A 20,538-nucleotide genomic window follows, 5' to 3' on the forward strand; every position below is an offset into this window, starting at 1 on the left:
ATAGGAATATCCCTCACCGGGGATCCACTACTCTGCTAGCTCCAATATCAATCTTTGGGATACTGCAACCAGCATGCTTCTTGTTTAGGTTCTAAGATCATAAAGTATGGGGAGCTAGGGAAACTAACAATGCCAGGATGTACCTTCCCTTCAGATATCCCACATATCCCACATCCAATAGCTTTTAGTCTCAGGGATAAAGCACCTACCAGACTTCTTTATTGGTCTGAGGGCTATATTCTCAACTCCAGCATAAGGCTTGCCTTCTCAGTCTCAGGGTCATAGCACCCAACATGTTTCTTTACTTTCAATCCAGGTATATAGTGCCCAGATCACTCACCCCCAGCATAACAGGGTATAGAATGCAGCCCACTCTCAGTCTCATGCATCCAGTGATATAGTGCCCAGCCCACACTATACAGGCTTCACACAGTGCCTTTAGGGAAGTGAAGTTCATCTTATTGTGCACTTTGTACTGTGGCTCCACAGATATAGCACTTGGCTCACTCTGTAGCTTCCACTGTTGCTTCCAATAGTATAATGCCAAGATGATTATGCAGCTCTCACAGTGCCATCAAGGGTCTTGTGCCTAGTTCACTATTCAGTAACAGGTCTTGTCCAGAATTTACCCTTTTTGCTATGGATTTTTCACTCTAATGGCTTTACAGCCTGCTCTATGCACCTCTCGGTCGGTCTCCGACAGTAATCAGTCTACCTCTCCTTTCCAGCACACCTGCTTCTATCAGCCTCACTGCAAGACCTTTATATCCACTTCTGCTAATTCCGATTTCATCATGGCATTTGCTCTACTCTGCTGGGGGCTTCCAAATACCCACCTGCCACTATGAGGGAGGGTGGATTTTCCTTCAGAATTGGTTCAACAACACACCACAATATGCCAGCTCAGAACCTGTGTCTGTAAAACTGCTCTCTGGTGATTTCAGCTTCCATTTTTGGTCCCACTTTGGCTGCCCATAGGAAGACCACTTTGCCATCATGTATGCCTTATCTTAATCCATAAGGGCTAGATGCTGGGGTTTCTGCAGATGAGCAAACCAAGGGTTCCTGATGGCAAAGATTTCGAACTACCCATGGTTTTCCAAACCTAAAACTCTGAGTCGTATGATTGTAGAATTAACATGCATCCTACAGGAGACCTTCTGGAACCAGGTTCCAGCTTGCATTCTGTAGCTGGTCCCGCATCACTTCCCAACCATGACCTTTTATTCAAATCATTCTCAGACCAGCCACTAGAAAAATGTAGATGTCAAAAGTGCAGGGGGTATCCTTAGGAGTGCAAGGATCAACATGTTGGCACACCCTTGATCTCTCCTTATGAATCCCACCTTACAGCCTCCCATTAAGGATTTTGCTAAAAGCTCAGTTATTGAAATACTCTTTAACTGAACTGTTACTTTTTAGTGAATGATCAGGTCTGAAGTGACCAGTTGCTAACCATGGACTATCACATGTTACCAACCACCAACCTCTTACATGTCAAACATACTCGTTCTTACCCAGGGTGGTACAACTTGCTCTCTAGGGCTGGCTCACTGCTAAAACCCTGCTAATCACTAACCACACAATCTCTGATTACAACAAGACTTTCCAACTACTCCTTTGATATATTTGTATCGACATGTTATGTTTATTTGTAAAACAAGAGCGACTGCTGCCTCTGGCACTATACCAAACACACAAATACATAAAAGACTCATGTTAGCCTAACTGGGACTCAGAGAAATGGTATTATAGGCATTAGGTTATAGGGCAAGAAATAATACATGATAAAAACAACTACACATATAAAATAATCCTTGACAAAAATATTCAAAAACCCCACACAAGATGTGCAGCTGTTTCCCAACTGGAATTGAGCCCCCTGGGATGTAGGCATTACATTGTTTGATAATAAAAAAGAGTGTATATGAACGCTAATATCATTTGTTTTTCAACTCCACAGAGTATTTATGTTTTAAATAAAGTAGACATAAAACGTTTCTTACCTTTAAATAGCAAATAAATATGAAACAAAGGGGACCAAAGTACTGTATCACCCCAAGAGTTGTGGTGAAAGAAAGCCTTAGCGTTTCAGAAGGGAATTCATCGATGCACACAAAATTCCCTTTCCAATTTTCAATGGTGACATTTTCGAAGGGATCGTCTGTTAAGACTTGATACATCATGAAGGGCAGAGAAGACACAAAGGCCAGAACCCAAATGACAGCAATCCCTATGCAGGCATGCCTGTTATTGGGCCTCCAACCTCTCGGGTTGATGATAAGTTGATGACGCTCAATGGCAATGAGGACCAAAGAGAAAACAGAGACTGTCACTGAGATGCACTGCACAAATTGATTCATCTTGCACATGGCCTCTCCGAATATCCAGTGATCCATCAGCGTGTAGACCAAAGTGAAGGGCAGGCACATGATTGTAACCAGAAGGTCGGAAAATGAGAGGTTGACAATGAGGATATTTGTAACATTGCGCATCTCTTTTTGCTTTAAGATGATGATAATCAAGGCCAGATTGCCGGACAGGCCAAGAATAATGACAGCCCCATAGATAAGTGCCAAGGCAAAGACCATGGCCAATGGCACTTGGCATTCCACCAAGTCAAACGTCACATTCCTGGAACTAGGGCCTGAAAAATTCAGAAGGTTTGAAAGGTTTTCAGAAGAGGCTGCTGGTGGATTCATTTTTTGTTTTTAGATATTTTTCTTTCTGTCCATATATATTTCTAAAATAATGTGAATAATGTTCTTGTTCTCATTTATGCAGGGAACCATCTTCAAAATCATGACGTGGATTTTTCATTGCCATGCTTCCTTTAGAGAATCTGCAAGGGAAACATGTATGCAGTTATTGTTTTCATTGTGTGTTAGAAATCAGATACTAATTATGCTATACATCAGGCTATTGCATTGTCAACAATGATTATATTGTGCCTAAAGACTTGTTTTAGAATGTTTCTCAAACAAATAAAGCTGAACATGTATCTTCGACATTAACTTGAGGAGCCCTCCTACTTGGCTTTTTGGAAATCCCTGAAATCCGAGCTGTTTGCCTAACCATCGCAGACACTGTGCAGCCCAGCACGGCCTAATCCTTACCACCAGTTTGTTGTCTATGCTCTACCATGTATCACCACCAAGTAAGTGGTTGTCAATGTAACAGCACCTCAATGACTATGGGTTGTTGTGAGCATTATAAATTAAATAAATAAATAACCTTTGGAGAGTCGCACAAGAGAACAGCACATCTTTGCTCCTGGCCAGGACTGCAAATGCAAGTGTACAGGGTGACCTGGGGAAACTAAGAGGCCATGGCCACACACATACAAAACAGAACTGCCAGTGAAGATTTACATGACCAATACTAGGGGACCATGAACCAATAAGAGAGGCATGAGGCAGGTCTATATGTCAAAGGCTTTTTTAATGAGGAAAGTCTTTATGGTTTTACCAAAATGAAGATTGACATCTGCTCTGAGATGGGTAGGGGGCTTGTCCAACAGGCTAGCCGGCACAGTGCCCAGAGACCTGCCACCATTCTTCCTTCTCTTAGGCTGCCAGGCAATCGGGTATCAGGAGGAAGCAAATCTTAATGGACTGGTGGAGCAGTACATGGGCACTTTCTTGAAAACGTATACAGGGCCTGAAACCCAGTAGGCCCAATCAATGAAGCAAAGTGTTTGAAGATTATCTCAGCTTGAACAGGGATCCAGTGGAAGTATTTCAGGGATGGGCACTCTAGGCACTCTGGGCTTCAGTTTACAGATAAACCTGGCTACCTTGTTCTGAAGGTTCTTCAGCAGGTTGAGGAGAGTCTCGGGAAGGCTATGCAAAAGCTTTTGCACTAGTCAATACTTGAGAGGCCAGAGACCTTGTTATTTCAACCATGTGAGAGAAACTCAGGAAAGGGAAGAATGGTTCGAGCAGGTGCAGGTGGAAATGCAATTTCTTGGTAAGTTTGAGAGTCTGTGGTCGATGGAGAGTGAACTATTGAAAATGACTCCCATATCCTTAGCCTCAGGAGACAATGGTGGGAGGAAGCAGTGGAGGAAGACTGCTGAAATTAAGGGAAGTTGGGATAGACCAAATAGCTTATTTCAGTTTTTGCAAACTGACATCCAGTTTTGGACACATGAAAGACAGGATACAACTGAATTGGACACCACAGAGAGATCCACACTCAACTTGAGGGCAATCAGTGTAGGTGCAGGAAAAAGGTGCAATCAGATTATATACAGGTAAGTGTTATGTAGCAACGACGAGAGTATGGCCCATTAGGGGACCCACCGGTTATACATTCTAGGTTCATAGAGAACCTGATCTAGGCTTTGAAACTACATCCTAGAAGAATCCATCCATGGGCATTGTTGTTGATGGCAAAGCTGTCTTTCGCATGCTCGAGCAGGGTTACATGTTTTACATTATCGGTCTCTGCAACTAGGTCAATAGAATGAGAACAAATGTTCGGTTGCTGCCTTGACACTAGAGTACATTCCTCATGAAGGGGAGGTGGATTAATTTCCACTGGTTGGGCAGAAACTAGATTACTGACCGTAAAGGAAGTTGTGCAGTTCAGTGAAGTCCTGGATTTGAGTTATGGCCATCTTCTCAAGGATCTTGTCGATGAATTGGGTGATGACGATAGGGTGATAGATTGCTAGGACTGATGAATCATCAGATGGTTTCTTGAACAGTGGGGGATACATGTCGTTTTCAGTTCTTGTGTGAAAATGCCTGATTGGAAGGAGCTTTTTTACAAGACCACTAGCATTGTGGAAAGAGTACCAATGTTTTTCACAGTGATCGGAATACCTGATTGGCAGATGCTTTCATCTGCGTTTTTGCTTTTCTTACTGCAATGTGTGAGACAGGCTTGGAAATGAAGAAGGCATCATTTTGATTTGGGTCGAGGGGCAAGAGGAGGGCTAAGGATAGATCTTGGCTAGCCAGCAATGTTCATCTGAATCTGCATAACTTTGTCTCAAACAAATCAGTTAGGTTGTCCCCTAGAGAGTGGGAGCTGTTGCACTGCTGAGAAACACATTGAATGAGTGACTACATCTCCTTCAAAATCTTGGAAACCTCTATGAAGGCATTTACAGTCAATGTACCTGTGCATTGCAGCATTCTTATTGTGTTTAATGGTTGCATAGTAACCTCTCAGGTGGCATAGGTAGGCCAGCATGTCGTCCTTGAACTTTAGTTTTATGTCAGTGGCATTCATGGGCTCTATTGTTCCTCCTCAAGAGTGCATGATCAGTAGAGAACCTGCTTTTGTGATTCTCGGATATCCTTCATCCAGTCATCAAGAAGAAAAAAACAGAGCTATTGGTGAGCCCACTATAGAGGTTGGCAGGAAAGGAGTCTTATCAGGTTGGCAATCAGGGCCAAAGACGTGCAGGATGAAGGTAGCAGCGAAGGAAGACAGGCATCCCTCCTCGTGGGATTTATGAAAATCTCGTCTGCATCTGTGGCAAGGGATAGGGATTGTTAAGGTAAGTGTGGTCAAGCTGTTTGTGAGCAAGGTATGGCCAGTCTATGAAAGGGGCCTGGTGAGATGTTAGAGAACAGGAGGGTGATAGAGAGAAAACTGTCCCACCAATGCGAGTTGGAGAAGAGGGCCAAGCCTAAACTGGGAGGCTTTCAAAAATGTTCACAAAAAGAGATGTGACTGTTCTCTTTAGGGCATTCAACAAAATTAACATTGCATTTGAAGGCTAAGCTCTCAGAGGAGATTGTGTCCACAATGGAGAAACTAGTTGCAACAATACCAATGTGGAAAATAGTGGCAAAACTGCCACCACTGCCATTTTTTAACCTATTGTTCATCAGAATTTTAAAAACCTCCATGAGTTGTATCAATAATGATCGTACAGCTGCTGCTGAACCAGGTCTCTGTAAGGCCCAAGAAGCATGGTTCATGTTGTTGGCAGGTCTGGTATTCAAGGTGCTCACTTTGCACGAGATACTAGTCTTCTACACGTTTTAGGGTGGAGACGGGCTGGGGAAAGGAGAGTATGTGAGGTGAGTGGGTATGAGGAGGAGCACAGGAGCGATAGAAGGGTGCGTTTACAGTGGTTGCACTAGAATGGTGAGTGCACATGGCAGCAACAGTCTTGAATATGTTTGCAGATCTGCCCAGACACCATCTATGAGGATGCAGAATAGTAGCAGCCAGTTCCAAGGCTGGAGGAGTGCTTTTCCCCATCTGAGCAGCAGGCCAGGCTACCACCTCAATATGGGCGGGGGAGTGCTGTCCCCACCAGAGCAGCAGGCCACCACCTCACTATGGGTGGGGGAGTGCTGTCCCTATCTGAGCAGCCTATGTAGGGGACTGTGCTGCCTGTCTCGCTGCAGTGGCGCTTCCTCCACTACATTATTTATTTGTTATGGTGTTTCCTGTGAAGCCTTTGGGCTCCACAACAAATGTTGCTGCAAATAATGGGAGCCAGTGGGGCATCGGCAAACTGGCCGTGCCAGCTCTCATTATTACACCGTCAGTGCAGACACACTGCCTCACAGGAGAGAAGCATTTCTTGTCAAGCAGCTTGTCTACTTCCCCAGAGGAAAGGAGAACCATCCGGTCCCCCCGTGGCTGTGCGAGCACACGTGGATGCATGCAGTCAAGGTAAGTGTATTGTTTTTAATTTAATTTGTATGTATACATACATTTATGGATTGCATGCATGTATGTATGTATGTATTTTGTGTGTTCTGGATGTGTGAGGGCCAGCCCCCACCCCTACCGCTTAGTGATCCCCTACGTTTAGGGGTGGGGGCTGCTTTGGGCATGGCATTCTTTTTGCTTTACCCTGGATGCACACAGTACAGTGCACAGTTACTATCCATCGAGGGTATAGCAAACATGATTTGACTAGACTGACAATAGATTCAGGCCCGGCCTTAGGCTTGGGAACCCTAGGGTGCCATAGCCTCTTTCATGCCGGTCAAGTGGCACAGCGAGTAGAGCACTTGCTTTGACATCCATGCAGAGCTTGCTAAAGCAGGTTCGCATCCCCAAACTCAGCCTTTCATCCTTCCAAGGTCAATGAATGAGCACCACGCACAGTGGGTAATAATAAGCAGAGCTCAGATACCTGAGGGTTCGTAGCGCTATATAAATGCCAAATTATTGTTATTATTATGCTAGCATGGAGGAGTCTTTGTTCTGGTGCAGCTGTGGCCCCCTATGTAAAATAAAACTCTCTTCATGCTAGCATTCCAGTTGAGACCTACATAGGTGAAAAGCCCCCTTGCCCGTGGGTGGAGCTTTTCTCTTACTTTGGGTGCCACTGCCATGCCAGCATGGGGGTAGCTTTTCTATTATAAAGGGCGCTGCTGTCATGCCATCTCAAGGGAGCCTTTCAATGGCTTCCCCAAGCTGTTTTTTTGGAGGCACCCTACTTAAATGAAATGTGCCCTGCTCTCGTGCTGGCATGGCACAATATATTTTTCTTTTGGACAGGCGCTGAAGAACAACTGAAGGCCTTTTTATCTTGGCTCAATGAACGCAAACCCAACCTCATCTTCACAGGCCATTGGGATCCTATAGAATTACTATTCTTGGACCTGATCATTGCTCAAAAAGAAGGCTGTATATTTACATCACTATACAGAAAGGACACTGACCAGAACACCTTGCTTGAATACTCCAGTCAACATCCCCATTCCCAAAAGGATAACTTGCCTCACGGGCAATTTCTCCGGCTTAGACGGAATTGTACCAAATTGGCTGACTATGAACAACATGCAAATCTTTTTGGAGTGAGACTTTTGGAGAGGGGTTATCCACGCAGACTAATTAAGTGTTCGGCAAAACAAGCACGTTGGACACCGAGGGAACATCTTCTGAGTCCCAGGGAGAAGAAAGCAGATACAGAACGTTTATTATGCATAACAACGTTTTCACCGCAAACAGTACAGATTAAAACGTTAATCAAGAAACATTGGAATCTGGTCACGAGCACGGGGTGTACCAGTGGGTTACCTTTGTTTGCATTAAAATGGTCGAAGAACCTTCGGGACCATTTAGTCCAATCCAGATTGCAAACCATTGGGACCAATTTCGCACAGAACAGTCTAAGAGCTGCTTGGAGCCACAGTAAAGAACACATCATGGGTCATTACTCATGTGGTAAGTGCAGTGTGTGTCATTTGACTTCAAAAACTACAAGGTTCAAACATGGCCTTTTCAATTGGCAACTTCGGCAATTCACAAACTGTTCGTCTAGCAATGTTATCTATGCTATATGGTGTCCTTGCGAACTACTATATGTAGGCATGACAACAAGGAAGGCATCTATCCGGATAAGTGAACACAAGTCACGTATGCGCACTAAATGCAACACTGCACACTTGGTTCAACACTATATTGCAAAGAAACACACGGAGGATGACATACATTGGATAATAATAGACCAGTTGGCACCAGACAGCATTCAATATTCAATGCAGCATAGGTTACCTAAATTGGAGCAAAATTGGATATATAGACTAAGGACCCATGAAATCGGCCTTAACGATGATATCCAATGGTCCTTCCTGCTACAACGGTAATAGAAGTGATATTTGGTTCTCTTAATGGATGCATATATATTGGACATTTTGGTCAGATACATCGAGAGAAGGTAGGTTTCCAGCTGACTAAGCCTGATGGATATGTTTGCGTTATACCACACAATTTTCCTGTGCACAAGCTGGAAACGGTTTTGCCTGTGGTCCCTTTGTATTTGGGGGAGCATCTACCATCAGCCAATTGGAGACTCCCCTCAGTCAATATTAGTCCAGTGGGCCTATTGTTGATGTCCGTGTACTAACATCATAATTATATGTGTCGTTTGTTGCATACCAGATCATACCCTTCCTGGTTGACTATATGGTTCCTTCAGAACTCTATTTTCAAAACTTTCCACACACAGTGGATAATAGAAGTAATGGGTAACCTCCCTTTTTGGGATGTCAGAAGTGAGAACCTGTTTTTGAGACAAGGGCAGTATTTCCTTGCCATCCACCTGTTCTGTACATGTACTTTGGATTCACCATTGCCCATTTTGGAGATTCTCTCCAAATTCACATTAGACCTAGGGGCCAATTTATGTTTTCCCTGATGGACCTTCATTTTTCTTTCATACAAGCATCATCACCATTAATGTGGGTCTTGAACATCATGCCACACTCGCATTGGGAACCCTTATAGTCCTCTTAGAAACTTACTTTGAAAGATCTCACACACGGTGGGTAACAGAAGAAATTAGTTTCTCGTGGCATGTCAACAGTTAAGTCCGCACACGCAGCCCGAAACGTCGCTTGGATACGGGCTTTGCTCCCACCCCAGCTCTCTCCAGCGTAAACTGACGTATGGGGGCTTTTTTGGTTGCTCTAACATACGCAAATGGCGCCTCAATGCCAGACGTGGTAATCATTACCAGGCGGACACAGAGCAGCACAGACTACGCATGGCGGGTCGGCACACAAGTGACTACACAAGGTAAGAGCTGTACGACATTATCTGCAGTTAATGGGAAGGGAGCTACATCTATGTGGGCTACCTGAGCCATGAGTACGTCCTGGGAGACTCCTTGGTTCCCGTTGGGGTCTACTTCCCTACAGTCCTGACTGTGTGCCGTGGCCGCCGCGCTGGTTGGGTCTACCCGGGAGATAGCAACTCGTTTGCTGCGTCCCTGGGGGTCCTGCGCTCACGGCGTGAACACGGCCAGCGGGGCTGTTTCAGTTTTCCCCTGCGCTGCGAAATTGCAGTGGGCTTGTTCCGCATTGCTTCACAAACCGGAAATTCAAACCCTAGCTATGTGGTTTTTTCTTTAACTTTCTCCTTTTTTCATTCAATCCACTTTATTGGCATTTCCAACTTTCTCATGCCATTTGGTCTCTCTTTTCCGTTCTCTTTCTCCTATCTACAGTGTTTGAAGGCACTAACAGTGCGAGATAGAAAGCATATCAAGTGCCCTTTTAGTAGAACACACAGGGATTTTGCATCGATGGCCACACCCTCCTGAGTCATCTGGCTCACATCGAGTGCCGTTGGAAGAAAACCACATATGGGTGAAAAGGGATACAACTGCAAAGTAAATCAAGATGCAGTTATATCAAGAGTGTGTACTTTTGAATCACAGTGGTATACTATGGTTTGTTTTTAGGAGCACTACTATAACAACAGTAACAATATCGATATAATATCCTCACAGGGTGCATATATGTATGTGTTAATAGATACAAGCAGCACCCTAATCAAGAAGGAATTTTCCTCCTGGTGTGGCCCTGACAGAACTACATGAAGCCACTATATTTGAAGGTAGCACAACATAATTTAGGTGACAGAATATTTCACAGAATATTGTTTTTACTTACCTATTATGATGCGATACTATATATTCTAATGGTTATCAATTGTGGGAACAAGAATTTTCATTGATATACACCGATCCCTGGTTCACTAATGGTTCAGTTCAAGAGAGTGGGGGTTTTCATTTTTCACTTTGCTTCCATCTGAGACTGTTCTTGTCTCTCACTTTGTGTGTATTGCTTATCCCTCTTAGTTTAGGGTGGGGGGCGGGGGGGTCCTTGATGTGTAACATGACTCATTCACATTATCCTTCTAGGAATTTCAGGGTGAGCACATTGTCTCCCTTGTTAAAATATGGGTGGATTAACCCAGATTGGTCCATGCCTAGAGTATTTAGGGGCAAGGACATGACAAAGCAGTATGTTAGGTTCATAGAAGCCATGACCCAGGTTAAAGAAAGCATTGAGGTCATTGTAGAGAAAGATTGTAAATATTGTTTTCTCTCTTTTTCTCCTTTTCTCTTTTTCTCCTCCCTTGTCGGTAAAAGTGGCTCTCCTGGAAACATATTTGGCTTACAGAAACTTGGTACCCTGTAAAGTGGAAGAAATCACCCATTGAACATTGGACAACATTTATTCACACTAATTTTGAATTTTTACAAAAGGAATTGTCTGTTTTTCTTGTAATATATATGTCCTGATGAGGTGCACCAGACGGAAATTGTACAGGCCATTCTGGTTGCCAGAAACTCGAGTCGACATCACCATAGAGCCTACTCCTACAAGAGTTGGCTCTAACTTGGATTCATCAGAAAACATTTGGTAATTTATACATGTTCAAGAGCAACCACTTTGGAACATCTACCCTGTCTTTGGTTCTCAAAATATTGTTAACTAGGCATTTTGAGTGAATAAGGCACAAACCCAAATAGACGGGGGGTTCTGATTACAGAACAGAATTATCAAGATTGCGACTTTTGCACAAGTACGAGTGATGGTTTGTATGAATGGGGATGAAAGAGTATGTGAGAAATGATGGCCGAGATGTGAGCTTTTTGTTGGTGTGATATATGTCTATTTGATCATTTGGTTTTTAATAGATGTTATATTAATGTGTTTTATGTGATTTCTGTAAACGTTTTCTATGACTATATTTCATTGATGAATAAAACAAATGAATTCTAATAAATACTGTCCTTTGTCTAGATTACATACCCTTTAAGTAGGGTTGTCCTTTGGAAGGGATTATGTGGCGTTTTTACACATGAATTGTCTTATTAATGATTGGAGGTTGTGCACTTATCTGCGGATAATTGCAGTTTTGTATGGCGCTGGGCACTACAGCATGGGAGCGGGGACCTGTTCACTTGAATAAGGCACCACTGAGAGGCCTCCTGAGCTGGCGTGATGGCAGCACCCATCTAAGTGAAAATCACCCCACTGCAGTGTTGGTGCAGAGGTTTTTCAAGTTAATAGGGGTCCACTGCTCCACCAGCACAGACATCCTTTGAAAGACTTTGTGACCAAACCTGGCACTTTGCAAAAAAGTAAAGAGGATTTTGGGAACATAAGAAATTCTTATGGTCCCAAAATCCTCTTTACTTTTATGCCAAATGCATTCTTCAAATTTAAAATTGCGGGCTTTCTTATTAAGAATGCCCACACTTTTAAATTTGAAACATGTCTGTGATAGTTATTCCCTTTGAAAGTCTCCCCCAAGCTGGTGAGGTGGCGGTGCCCTAATTAAGTGAAAAGCTCCCTGTTCCAGTGCTGGAGTGGGGAGCATTTCGCTGAAATAGGGCACGATGCCCAAAGATACAATGCTCTGGACTTCCCTTTCTCCTTAGCAGGGGGAGGGCGGGCCGAGAGTCGTGGCTAAACCTGGTATTTTGCCTAAAATCAAATAGCATTTTGGGAACATAAGAATTTCTTATGTTCCCGAAACGCTCTTTGCGTTCAGGCAAAATCCATGTTTCAACTTTAAAATTGCCCACAATTTTAAATTTGAAACATGTCTGTGATAGTGATTCAGCAAGAAATACTTTTGAGTGAGCAATGGAATTTGGGATCTGCTGTTTTCATTGGTCCCAATACTCACCCTAACAAAAATATGTCTGTAAATTGGAAGACATGTATACCAATTTGGACATCTTCTGAACAGGATTTGATGATGGCTGTTTCTGCATTCAATCTCATGTCAAGTCTTCTGAAGCAGATCTGGGAGTTTCCAGTGTCAGCCCTGGTCCTCAGGTCAGAAAAGCATCTTGCGCTGGTGCCGGGAGCATTTCTTTTACAGGTGAAAAATCTGACAGGATGTTGTTAGCACCCCATTCCCTTCAGGGCCAAGGGCTTAGTGCTCAGACATCAAAGCAGAGTGCTGCCTTCTTCCTGCAACCTCCTCAATGTGGGAGGCTTAAGTCCTCCCAGGGCAGGGGTTTATGCCACCCTATTTACGAGAAACTACCCGATCTTCTGTGCTAGTGCCAAGGGCAGGTTTGTTTTGCACAGGGCCCTGCCAGAGCAGAGACCTTCCCTCCCTACATTGAATGCATGCCAGTCTCTCCATGTAATAGCTATTGTCTTTTCTGTACACTTGATGCACAGTCACTATGCATCAAGGGTAAAGCAAACATGGCAAGTGTTATTACTCATAGATACTAACTTTTCACAGTGGACTCGAGGGTCACTTATGTGTGGCTCACACTCCCATGGATCTTACTCCAAAAATGTGCATCATTTGTAGCTCTCTGCCCACCTCACTAAAAAGGTCAAAATCCACTGTGAACCCACAACATTGAGGACAATCACATTAGAATTAGAAACAAGCACAGTTCCCTTTATTTACATGTGTGTATTTGTCTCCAAAGAGATGCCAATTATATATGATTTGTGATCAGTTTGAAAGACAAGCATGTCATCTTATTTGCATCACTCAGCTAAAGTGTTAACTGCATTGCACTCAAAACTGTTCTCAGAATGTGTGTTTACTATCAGTGACTTTCTTGACAAATTGAAACATCAGTAATTAATATATGTAGTGATCAAATAAATGCAATTATCTGGACTTACAATTGACCCAATTGTAAACACGTGTATATCAGTGTATTGTTTACTTTCAGAAATAAGTAATTTTTTTTCAACGCAGAACAACCAATAAAGTGTGTCTGTGCTTGACTCCAAAGCCTTTAAATCTTCATTGTTTGTGTGGAGATGTGACAGCAAGGCTATTCACTTCTGAGTTGTGAAATCAGCCAACTTTAGGAGATCACAGGAGGTCAAAGCTCTGTCACTGGCAGACGTAGACCTCAGTAAACCCATTGTAAAGAATTTAAAGGCTATCTTTGCATGTAAAAAAGTCATCACTTTAGTAAGTGATTACCATTTTTCTCAGCCTGCTCTGCTCACAGGATTTCTGGCACGTTTGCGGCCTCCGGGATTTGTTGTTATTTTGCAGGTCAAACCCACGAGTGGTGGGTCAATTGACAGCTCTGGATGTTACATGGCTAGACTTGATCCACAATGTAAGCCTGTCTACCCTGATAATAGCACTTGACTTTGCTTTACCCTTGATGCACAGTGGCTGTGCATCAAAGGTAAAGCAAACATGCCAAGTGTTTTGATTGGCCTGCATCCAATGTAGGCCAGTTTAGCCTTCTTTAATATACTTTCTTTCTGTGGCATGGCATTTTACTGGTCGGGAGTCCTTATATGTTTGCATTTGTATTTTGTATTTTATTGAATTTATATAGCCCTTTAATCCAAAGTGCTTTACATGAGAACGAGTAACATACAGCAAGCATAAGATGACAATTGGATCACAACTCGAAAACAGTATAAAGAACAATTTACAATATTGCAGAGGTGAGCAGGGACTAGGGAGGGGCAGAGGTGTGCAAGGGAAAAGTAGATGTTAGTGGAGTAAGAAGGAATGCAAGAATGTGTGAGGAAGAAGAGAGGAAAAAGTAAGACTAGATGAGAGCAGGGGGTAGGGAGGAAGGAGCTAGCAAGTATGGAGAGGGTAAGGAATAGCAGGAGTAAGAGGTGAGAAGAACGGGGTAGGGAGAAGAAGGTGAGGAAACGTACGGTGTTAGGGAGGTGAGTGAAAGAGATAAGATTTCAGAGAAGAGCGAAAGGAAGGTTAGAATGGAGAAGAGCTGATGTGAAGGGGGAGGCGGTTCCAGTGGAAGGGAGCAAGGAGCTGGAAAGAGCGGAAGCGGGAGGGGGCGCAGGGTGGTGGAGGAGGAGATATAGGAAAAGATTAGCAGAACGGAGAGAACGAGTATGTTAATACTAGTATATATTGGTGCAGCATGCATGAACATGTATGGGCACAGCCAGCATGAACAATATTGTAAATACTAGCATATATTGTATGTTGTGGGCAAAGGCATAATGAAAATACATTGAAAAATGGTCCTGGGCACTGTTGGTAACTTGCATCTTTTGGGTTTTGCATGTGGTACCGTATAACATTGATTGCAAACTGTGTGGCTTTGTATCAAATATTTCAAAAATGCACCATTTTAACCCATTATTTTAAAGTATTCCCCAGGGAGGAGAACCCTGACGAAACCCCCTGGTTTGGTGCAGGCACGTTCGCTGTACTCTGTCGCTCACACATATTATTATTATTATTAGTATTAGTATTAGTATCCCGGCCTGCAAATAATAATAATAATAATAATAATAATTCACATTTATATAGCGCTAGGAACCCTCAGGCATCTGAGGGCTGCTTATTATTACCCACGGTGGGTGGTGCTCATTTATTGACCTCGGAAGGATGAAAGGCTGAGTATGGTCCTGCCGGGGTTCAAATCTGCATCGGCAGGTTCTGCACAGATGTCAAAGTGAGTGCTCTACTCTCTGTGCTATCTTAGCGGCTATTAATCACACACATTTACGTCCCACCTGTTCAAACATTCAACCACTGATACTGGTGCAGAAGCAAGGGTAGGGAAAAGGGAGGGAAGAAAGAAGTCAGAGGTTAGACGGTTCTTGTGGTTGCCCCGAATCATGATTTCTCCATTTTGATAGATGCTAATGACAAAGTTCCAATTCCTGCAATAGCTAATGAGGATATGAAATTTGGTGCCTGTATTGATTATAGAAGAGCCAGAGGTTGAGAGTTGTGGCAGCATGAAGGACTGCCAAACAAATACATCATTGGTGAAGATAGGAATGTCTGTAATACTTCCCCTGATGTCAGTGTTTTTTTAAGTGCCTGATATAGGCAGTGCAGGGTTATGTTTATGCAATAAGCACCGAACGGCGGGGGAATTACTGAATCAGGTAATGCCACCGGGGCCCATAGTTAACAAAGGCCCCGGGCATTACCTGACTCGTTAATGCCTCAGTGGTGAGGGGCTTTTTGCTATTAGTATCTCGGCCTGCAAAACCAGGGTACTTATAGCATTTTTTCTGTTCCTAAACGCTGTAGTGTTTCTGAACAGGAAAAAAAATAAAAAGTCAAAGAAATGGCCCCCGGGAAAGGGAAACCGTGTCAGATTTCCCTTTCCCGGCGGCCATCGGGAGCGGACGTGCTGGATACAGAAGTGTTCTCAGCGTGTTCGCTCCCAAAAAAGGAGACAAAAGAAGGTAAGTGGGGTTGGGAGGGTGGGTTAAGGGTATAGTTTGCAGGGAAGGGTGGTGGAAGAAAGAAAATACATATCTGAATCTCCGGCGGGGGACGATGGCAGCCTCCAGCCGTGTGCAGGCTCGGAGCGGGGATTGCCCCGGTTCGAGCCTCTGCATTGGCTGAGGGGATGCCATGCCCCCTGCTGGGAACAATGGATAGGAATCCCGGCTGAGGAATTTTCGGTCGGGTAAATCCCCGGCGAGGGCCAATCAGAATGTTTGTTACATTCTGATTGACCCTCGCCGGGTAGTAATTTAGGGTAAACATTCCGTTTCTTTCGGAGACTGCTTAGACTTACCGTCATGGGCCTAGACAATAGTTTAGCTGTTACAAATATAAAGGATAAAGCAGTGACAATGGCAAGCCAGGAAGCCACAGGAATGAGGGCCAAATCAAAGGTAAAACAGGACAAGAACTCTCATCAGCAAGCCATCTTGGCCCAGCGACAAGGGAGCACAGAGCTATAGAATGGCTAAGAAGAAACTGCAAAAATACACTTTTAGGTGAACACAGGCATTGGGTGGAGATAACACACTTGGAATAGGGCAGCACATACTTTTGTTAAGCACCAGTCCAAACTGGTCAGAAATTATGTATACACTGGGTAAGAATGGTTAACTCATGCTTAAATGCAAAAGAAAGCTATGCCTGGGGGCATTTTTAAGAGCACACTAGGCAGGAAACCCATTTTTGTTTAGACCAGCAAAATAGGTCAGTTACTTTTAAATACATAAGAAAGATATGTCAGGGAGCCATTTTTTAAAGGCACACGAAATCAGAGATGTCTTTTGTAGATACAGGACAGAGAGTAAGTTTGTATGCTCTAGCAAAGAGAACATGTTTTGTTTTAGCAAGGGAATCATGGCGCTGCAGCTCTTCAACAGTGCAGGGCTCTATTGGCCAAGCAACACACAGGTGTTCTCCACTTGTATTCTTTAGATTCAATGATTCACACAGGCGATGATATGTGCCTGTACATGGCTGTGTGCACATAGACCCACTGCAAATACAGGTACTAGGCAGTTTGGATGAGCCATTGCTGTATATGAAAGCAGTGGTCCAAGTGGGCGGGAGCGGCTGGGAGCGGTGGTCCTCTACTTTTTTATGAACTTTTACCGTTCCTATACTTTTATGTAAAAAAGAAAACGTTCCAGAATGATTTCGTTTTAAAATGAAAGTGTAGGAAGAAGGTGAACGTTACACTTCAGTGTACTGAATGTTGCCTTAATAACAAGCACGTTTGTTTGGGGGTTTGTGTTGTGGGTGGGAGGGGAGCAAAGGCAGGCCAGCAGGGAGCATAGTTCAACTACATTTGTTTCATACACTACGACCAGAGGATGACAGGGGATGCTTGATTCACAGAGGAGTGCACTTTGAACTGGAGTAGTCCTTGCACCTGTTGGCCTGTCAGAAAGCAAGCTCAGTGGAGTGCAGGGGCGGGGCTGGGAGGGTAAAATGCTGCTAAGGGTCTTTCCAGAAAATGGGCAACGATTTCCTATCCCAAAGAGAAGCTCTCGTGCTTGGCATATATATATATATATATATCATTGTCACATGTACACCCCTCAAACGAAGATGGGAATATGATAATGGCACTTGCAGAACTGGTCGCTTTATTATTAATTCAATGTTACATTTTTCCCCACACAGGCAGCCTGCTAACCTTGTCACGCAGCCATGTGCGGAGATACAGCCAACTAGGTGTTAAGAATTCAGTGAAACTTACAAATGCTTGCAGGGTCTGGGTGCACTACATTTGCCCTCAAACCAGACCCTCCCCTGACTTGCAAATCACTGCTCTGAATCAGCAATGTATCTGCAGGAAAATGTGCGCACACGGTGTGAAGTGCAAGTTACTCCTCACATCGGGAACCCAGGGGTGCTTGGTGAATTGGCCCATATGTATGTTGTTTACTTTGGAGCTCATGTTCAATGAGACATAATGCACATTTAATGCATAAAGGTCATACCTAAGTAGGCATTACATTTACATTGCACCTCATTTTGATTCATTTGTATGGTGGGGAGGAGATCATAGGATGCACTTCTGCTTCCACCTTTCTATCTGCTATACAAATACCCCAGCATGTATATGCCAGCATGGCCTTTCCATTAATGCTGTGGATTCCTATGGGATTTGTCTAATTGTTGCACCAGAAAAAGCTGGTATATTCTATTGGAATACAATGTAAATGGTGACTGTCATGCGTAAATGGCAGGTAGTGTTTATTCATTTTGCACAACGGAGTGTAAAAGCAAGGATGACACCAGTTTACACTCCCCTTTCGCACTCGGTCATGCAAAGGATGAAAATGACATGGAGGGGACCTGTATACGCCAAAGTATACATGTAACAGGTCCTGTCCACATAAATTATGCAGAAATCGAAAATGAGCTCATTTGTATTCTCTCTCGTTCCAAGGTTCCCATTCAGTGTCATTTTCCATGCCCTGCTAACACTCTCCACCCGTGCAATTGCCGTGTACTCTCACTCCTTGAACTAACTCTGCAGCCCACATTCTCTTTTTTCAAATTCTCTGTTGTCCCTTGCCCCGGGCTTTAATCTCAAACGTGTCATCCTGATTGCTTTTCCTGTTATCCCAACAGCCAAGACTTTGCAGAGATTTAAAGTAAAGTGCTGTATAGTTGCCAAGCGTAGCTTACCAAAACTCGTTGATTCGTAATTGTTTTTTTCCTGACATTAAATGGAGGCATAAAAGCAAGGCATAATGTTTTTACATGTCCATTTAACTCCATGCCCCATTTTGCAGGCCTTCTAAGGTTTAGGTGAGCAGCAAAGTGGGGCTTTGCTTTCCTCGTTCTTCCTGGAGGGGCAATAGGTTTTACACCTGGTTTAGACTTTCATGCATGTGTAAAAATAATGGATTCCAATTGAATACACCTCACAACTGCGCCTTCTCAATAGCAGGCAGTTTCTGCATGAATCCATTATAACACACCGCCCGCAGAGAATAATTTGCAGGCAGTGTTTTATTTCTCTCAAAGTGGAAAGAAAAAGTGAAACGCAAGGGCAATTTAGCCTTGCTTTACTCTTTACCTTAACACTCAGCTTTGAGAGTTATACAAATTGCACGCACGGGACACGTTGGCAGTCCACTGCATGAAATTACTGATTTTATATAAACGACCACCACTGTGTCTTCAGTGAAGAACCTAAGGGAAGTATTTATAATACACGGCAGCCTGCAATATAAACGTCTGGAAATAATGTTCTTATTACGGGCTAGTTGTGACCTAACAAAAGATCTGTAATAAGAAATGACATCATAATTGCTCCATAAACAGTTACTACTCTTCATTTCAAGATCACAATGTCTGCTGCTTGAGCCAGCAAAGGTCAGAATTCCAGCTGTCACTGCAGCAGTTAATTAATGCCTTTACAAGCGTTTCAAATGCCTTGCCTGTTAAATTGTTTTGTGTGGCACTTTACAGCAATTCATTTCCGAGGAACTGTTTATGATCGAATGTTTACATTGTGAACTGCTGACGTTTACCACATGTGAGCAAAAAGCTACATGTTATTACGTATCTTAAAAAAACGAAATGAAAAGGTTTTTCAATGCATTTTATTAAAATGTGTAAACAATTTTTCTGCCACATGTTCCAAGCTGCATATTAGCTTTGTTAAAATCCAAACTGATTGTACATTGATTACATGGATCAACAAATAGAACATCTCTCACATTAGATTAAGTAAGAGGCCAGGTATTGAAGGGGATAACCTTGCATGTTCATTTATAACCTTGCAGCTGGTCTGTGCTAGTATATTAGGGTCAAACCTGTACTCAGACTCATAGATTGATTGCTGACATTGTTGCTAGACTCCATAAATCAGATTTGTATTTAATAGGCCTTTTTTACCCCGCCGCTTTTATAACATTTTAAAAGTTCTTTTAGTAGTTTTGTGCATTATTTTGTTCTCTGACACGTTAATTGGCTCAACGCGTGCTTATTTGCAGTATAATTGTGGTGGCGATTTGAAACAGAGTTTTCCTACTCTGCATGCACACCGTTACTGGCTGGATCTACAATTCCCATAGGTTTTGTAGTCTGCTGAATCTTATATTCGCAATCCAGGCACGAATAAGGCAAGCCGGTCTGTTGCGGTCCGTTGTGCTCCAGTGTGTCCGGTGTGCCATGGGCTTCACTTAAGTAGCAAATATGACTGCTGCCTCTGTCTTGGCACTGATTGAAAAGGCAAAAAAGGAATTTGCGTCCAGAACCACACTACTAGAGGAAAAGGTTACATAGGCACTTGTATGCGTAACACTGGGGATGGTCCTCTTGTTACTGAAGGACTAGCACAGGATGGATATGTAGAGTTATGACGGCGGAAGCTGAAATAGGAGCTGGTGAACTACCGTTAGTGGGAGAACAACCTGACATATGTAACCTAGAGATTAAAGGAAAGTATGCTGATTCCCTTCAGCTTGGAACAGGATATTCCTATGCTACCTATGCTAAGGATCTAATGAGTCCCACCACGGTATACGGTGGCCCAGCAGCACAAAAAGAGGTGGGAGTGATGTTACCCAAAACATCTCAATCAAAGCTACCCATGTC

General features: G+C 43.4%; 1 protein-coding gene across 1 annotated transcript in view; it reads right to left on the minus strand.

Annotated features, from left to right (window-relative positions):
* NPY1R (neuropeptide Y receptor Y1) overlaps positions 1-20,538 on the minus strand; it is a 137,398-nt gene that overhangs the window by 23,888 nt on the left and 92,972 nt on the right. The window contains exon 2 of the mRNA XM_069631365.1: positions 2,007-2,842. Within this exon, the coding sequence (XP_069487466.1) occupies positions 2,007-2,702 (696 nt within the window). The 5' untranslated portion in view covers positions 2,703-2,842. The remainder of the gene's footprint in view (positions 1-2,006; positions 2,843-20,538) is intronic.

Source organism: Ambystoma mexicanum, chromosome 6q, assembly GCF_040938575.1.
Source record: "Ambystoma mexicanum isolate Mex_15411 chromosome 6q, UKY_AmexF1_1, whole genome shotgun sequence".
Classification (NCBI taxonomy): Eukaryota; Metazoa; Chordata; class Amphibia; order Caudata; family Ambystomatidae; genus Ambystoma; species Ambystoma mexicanum.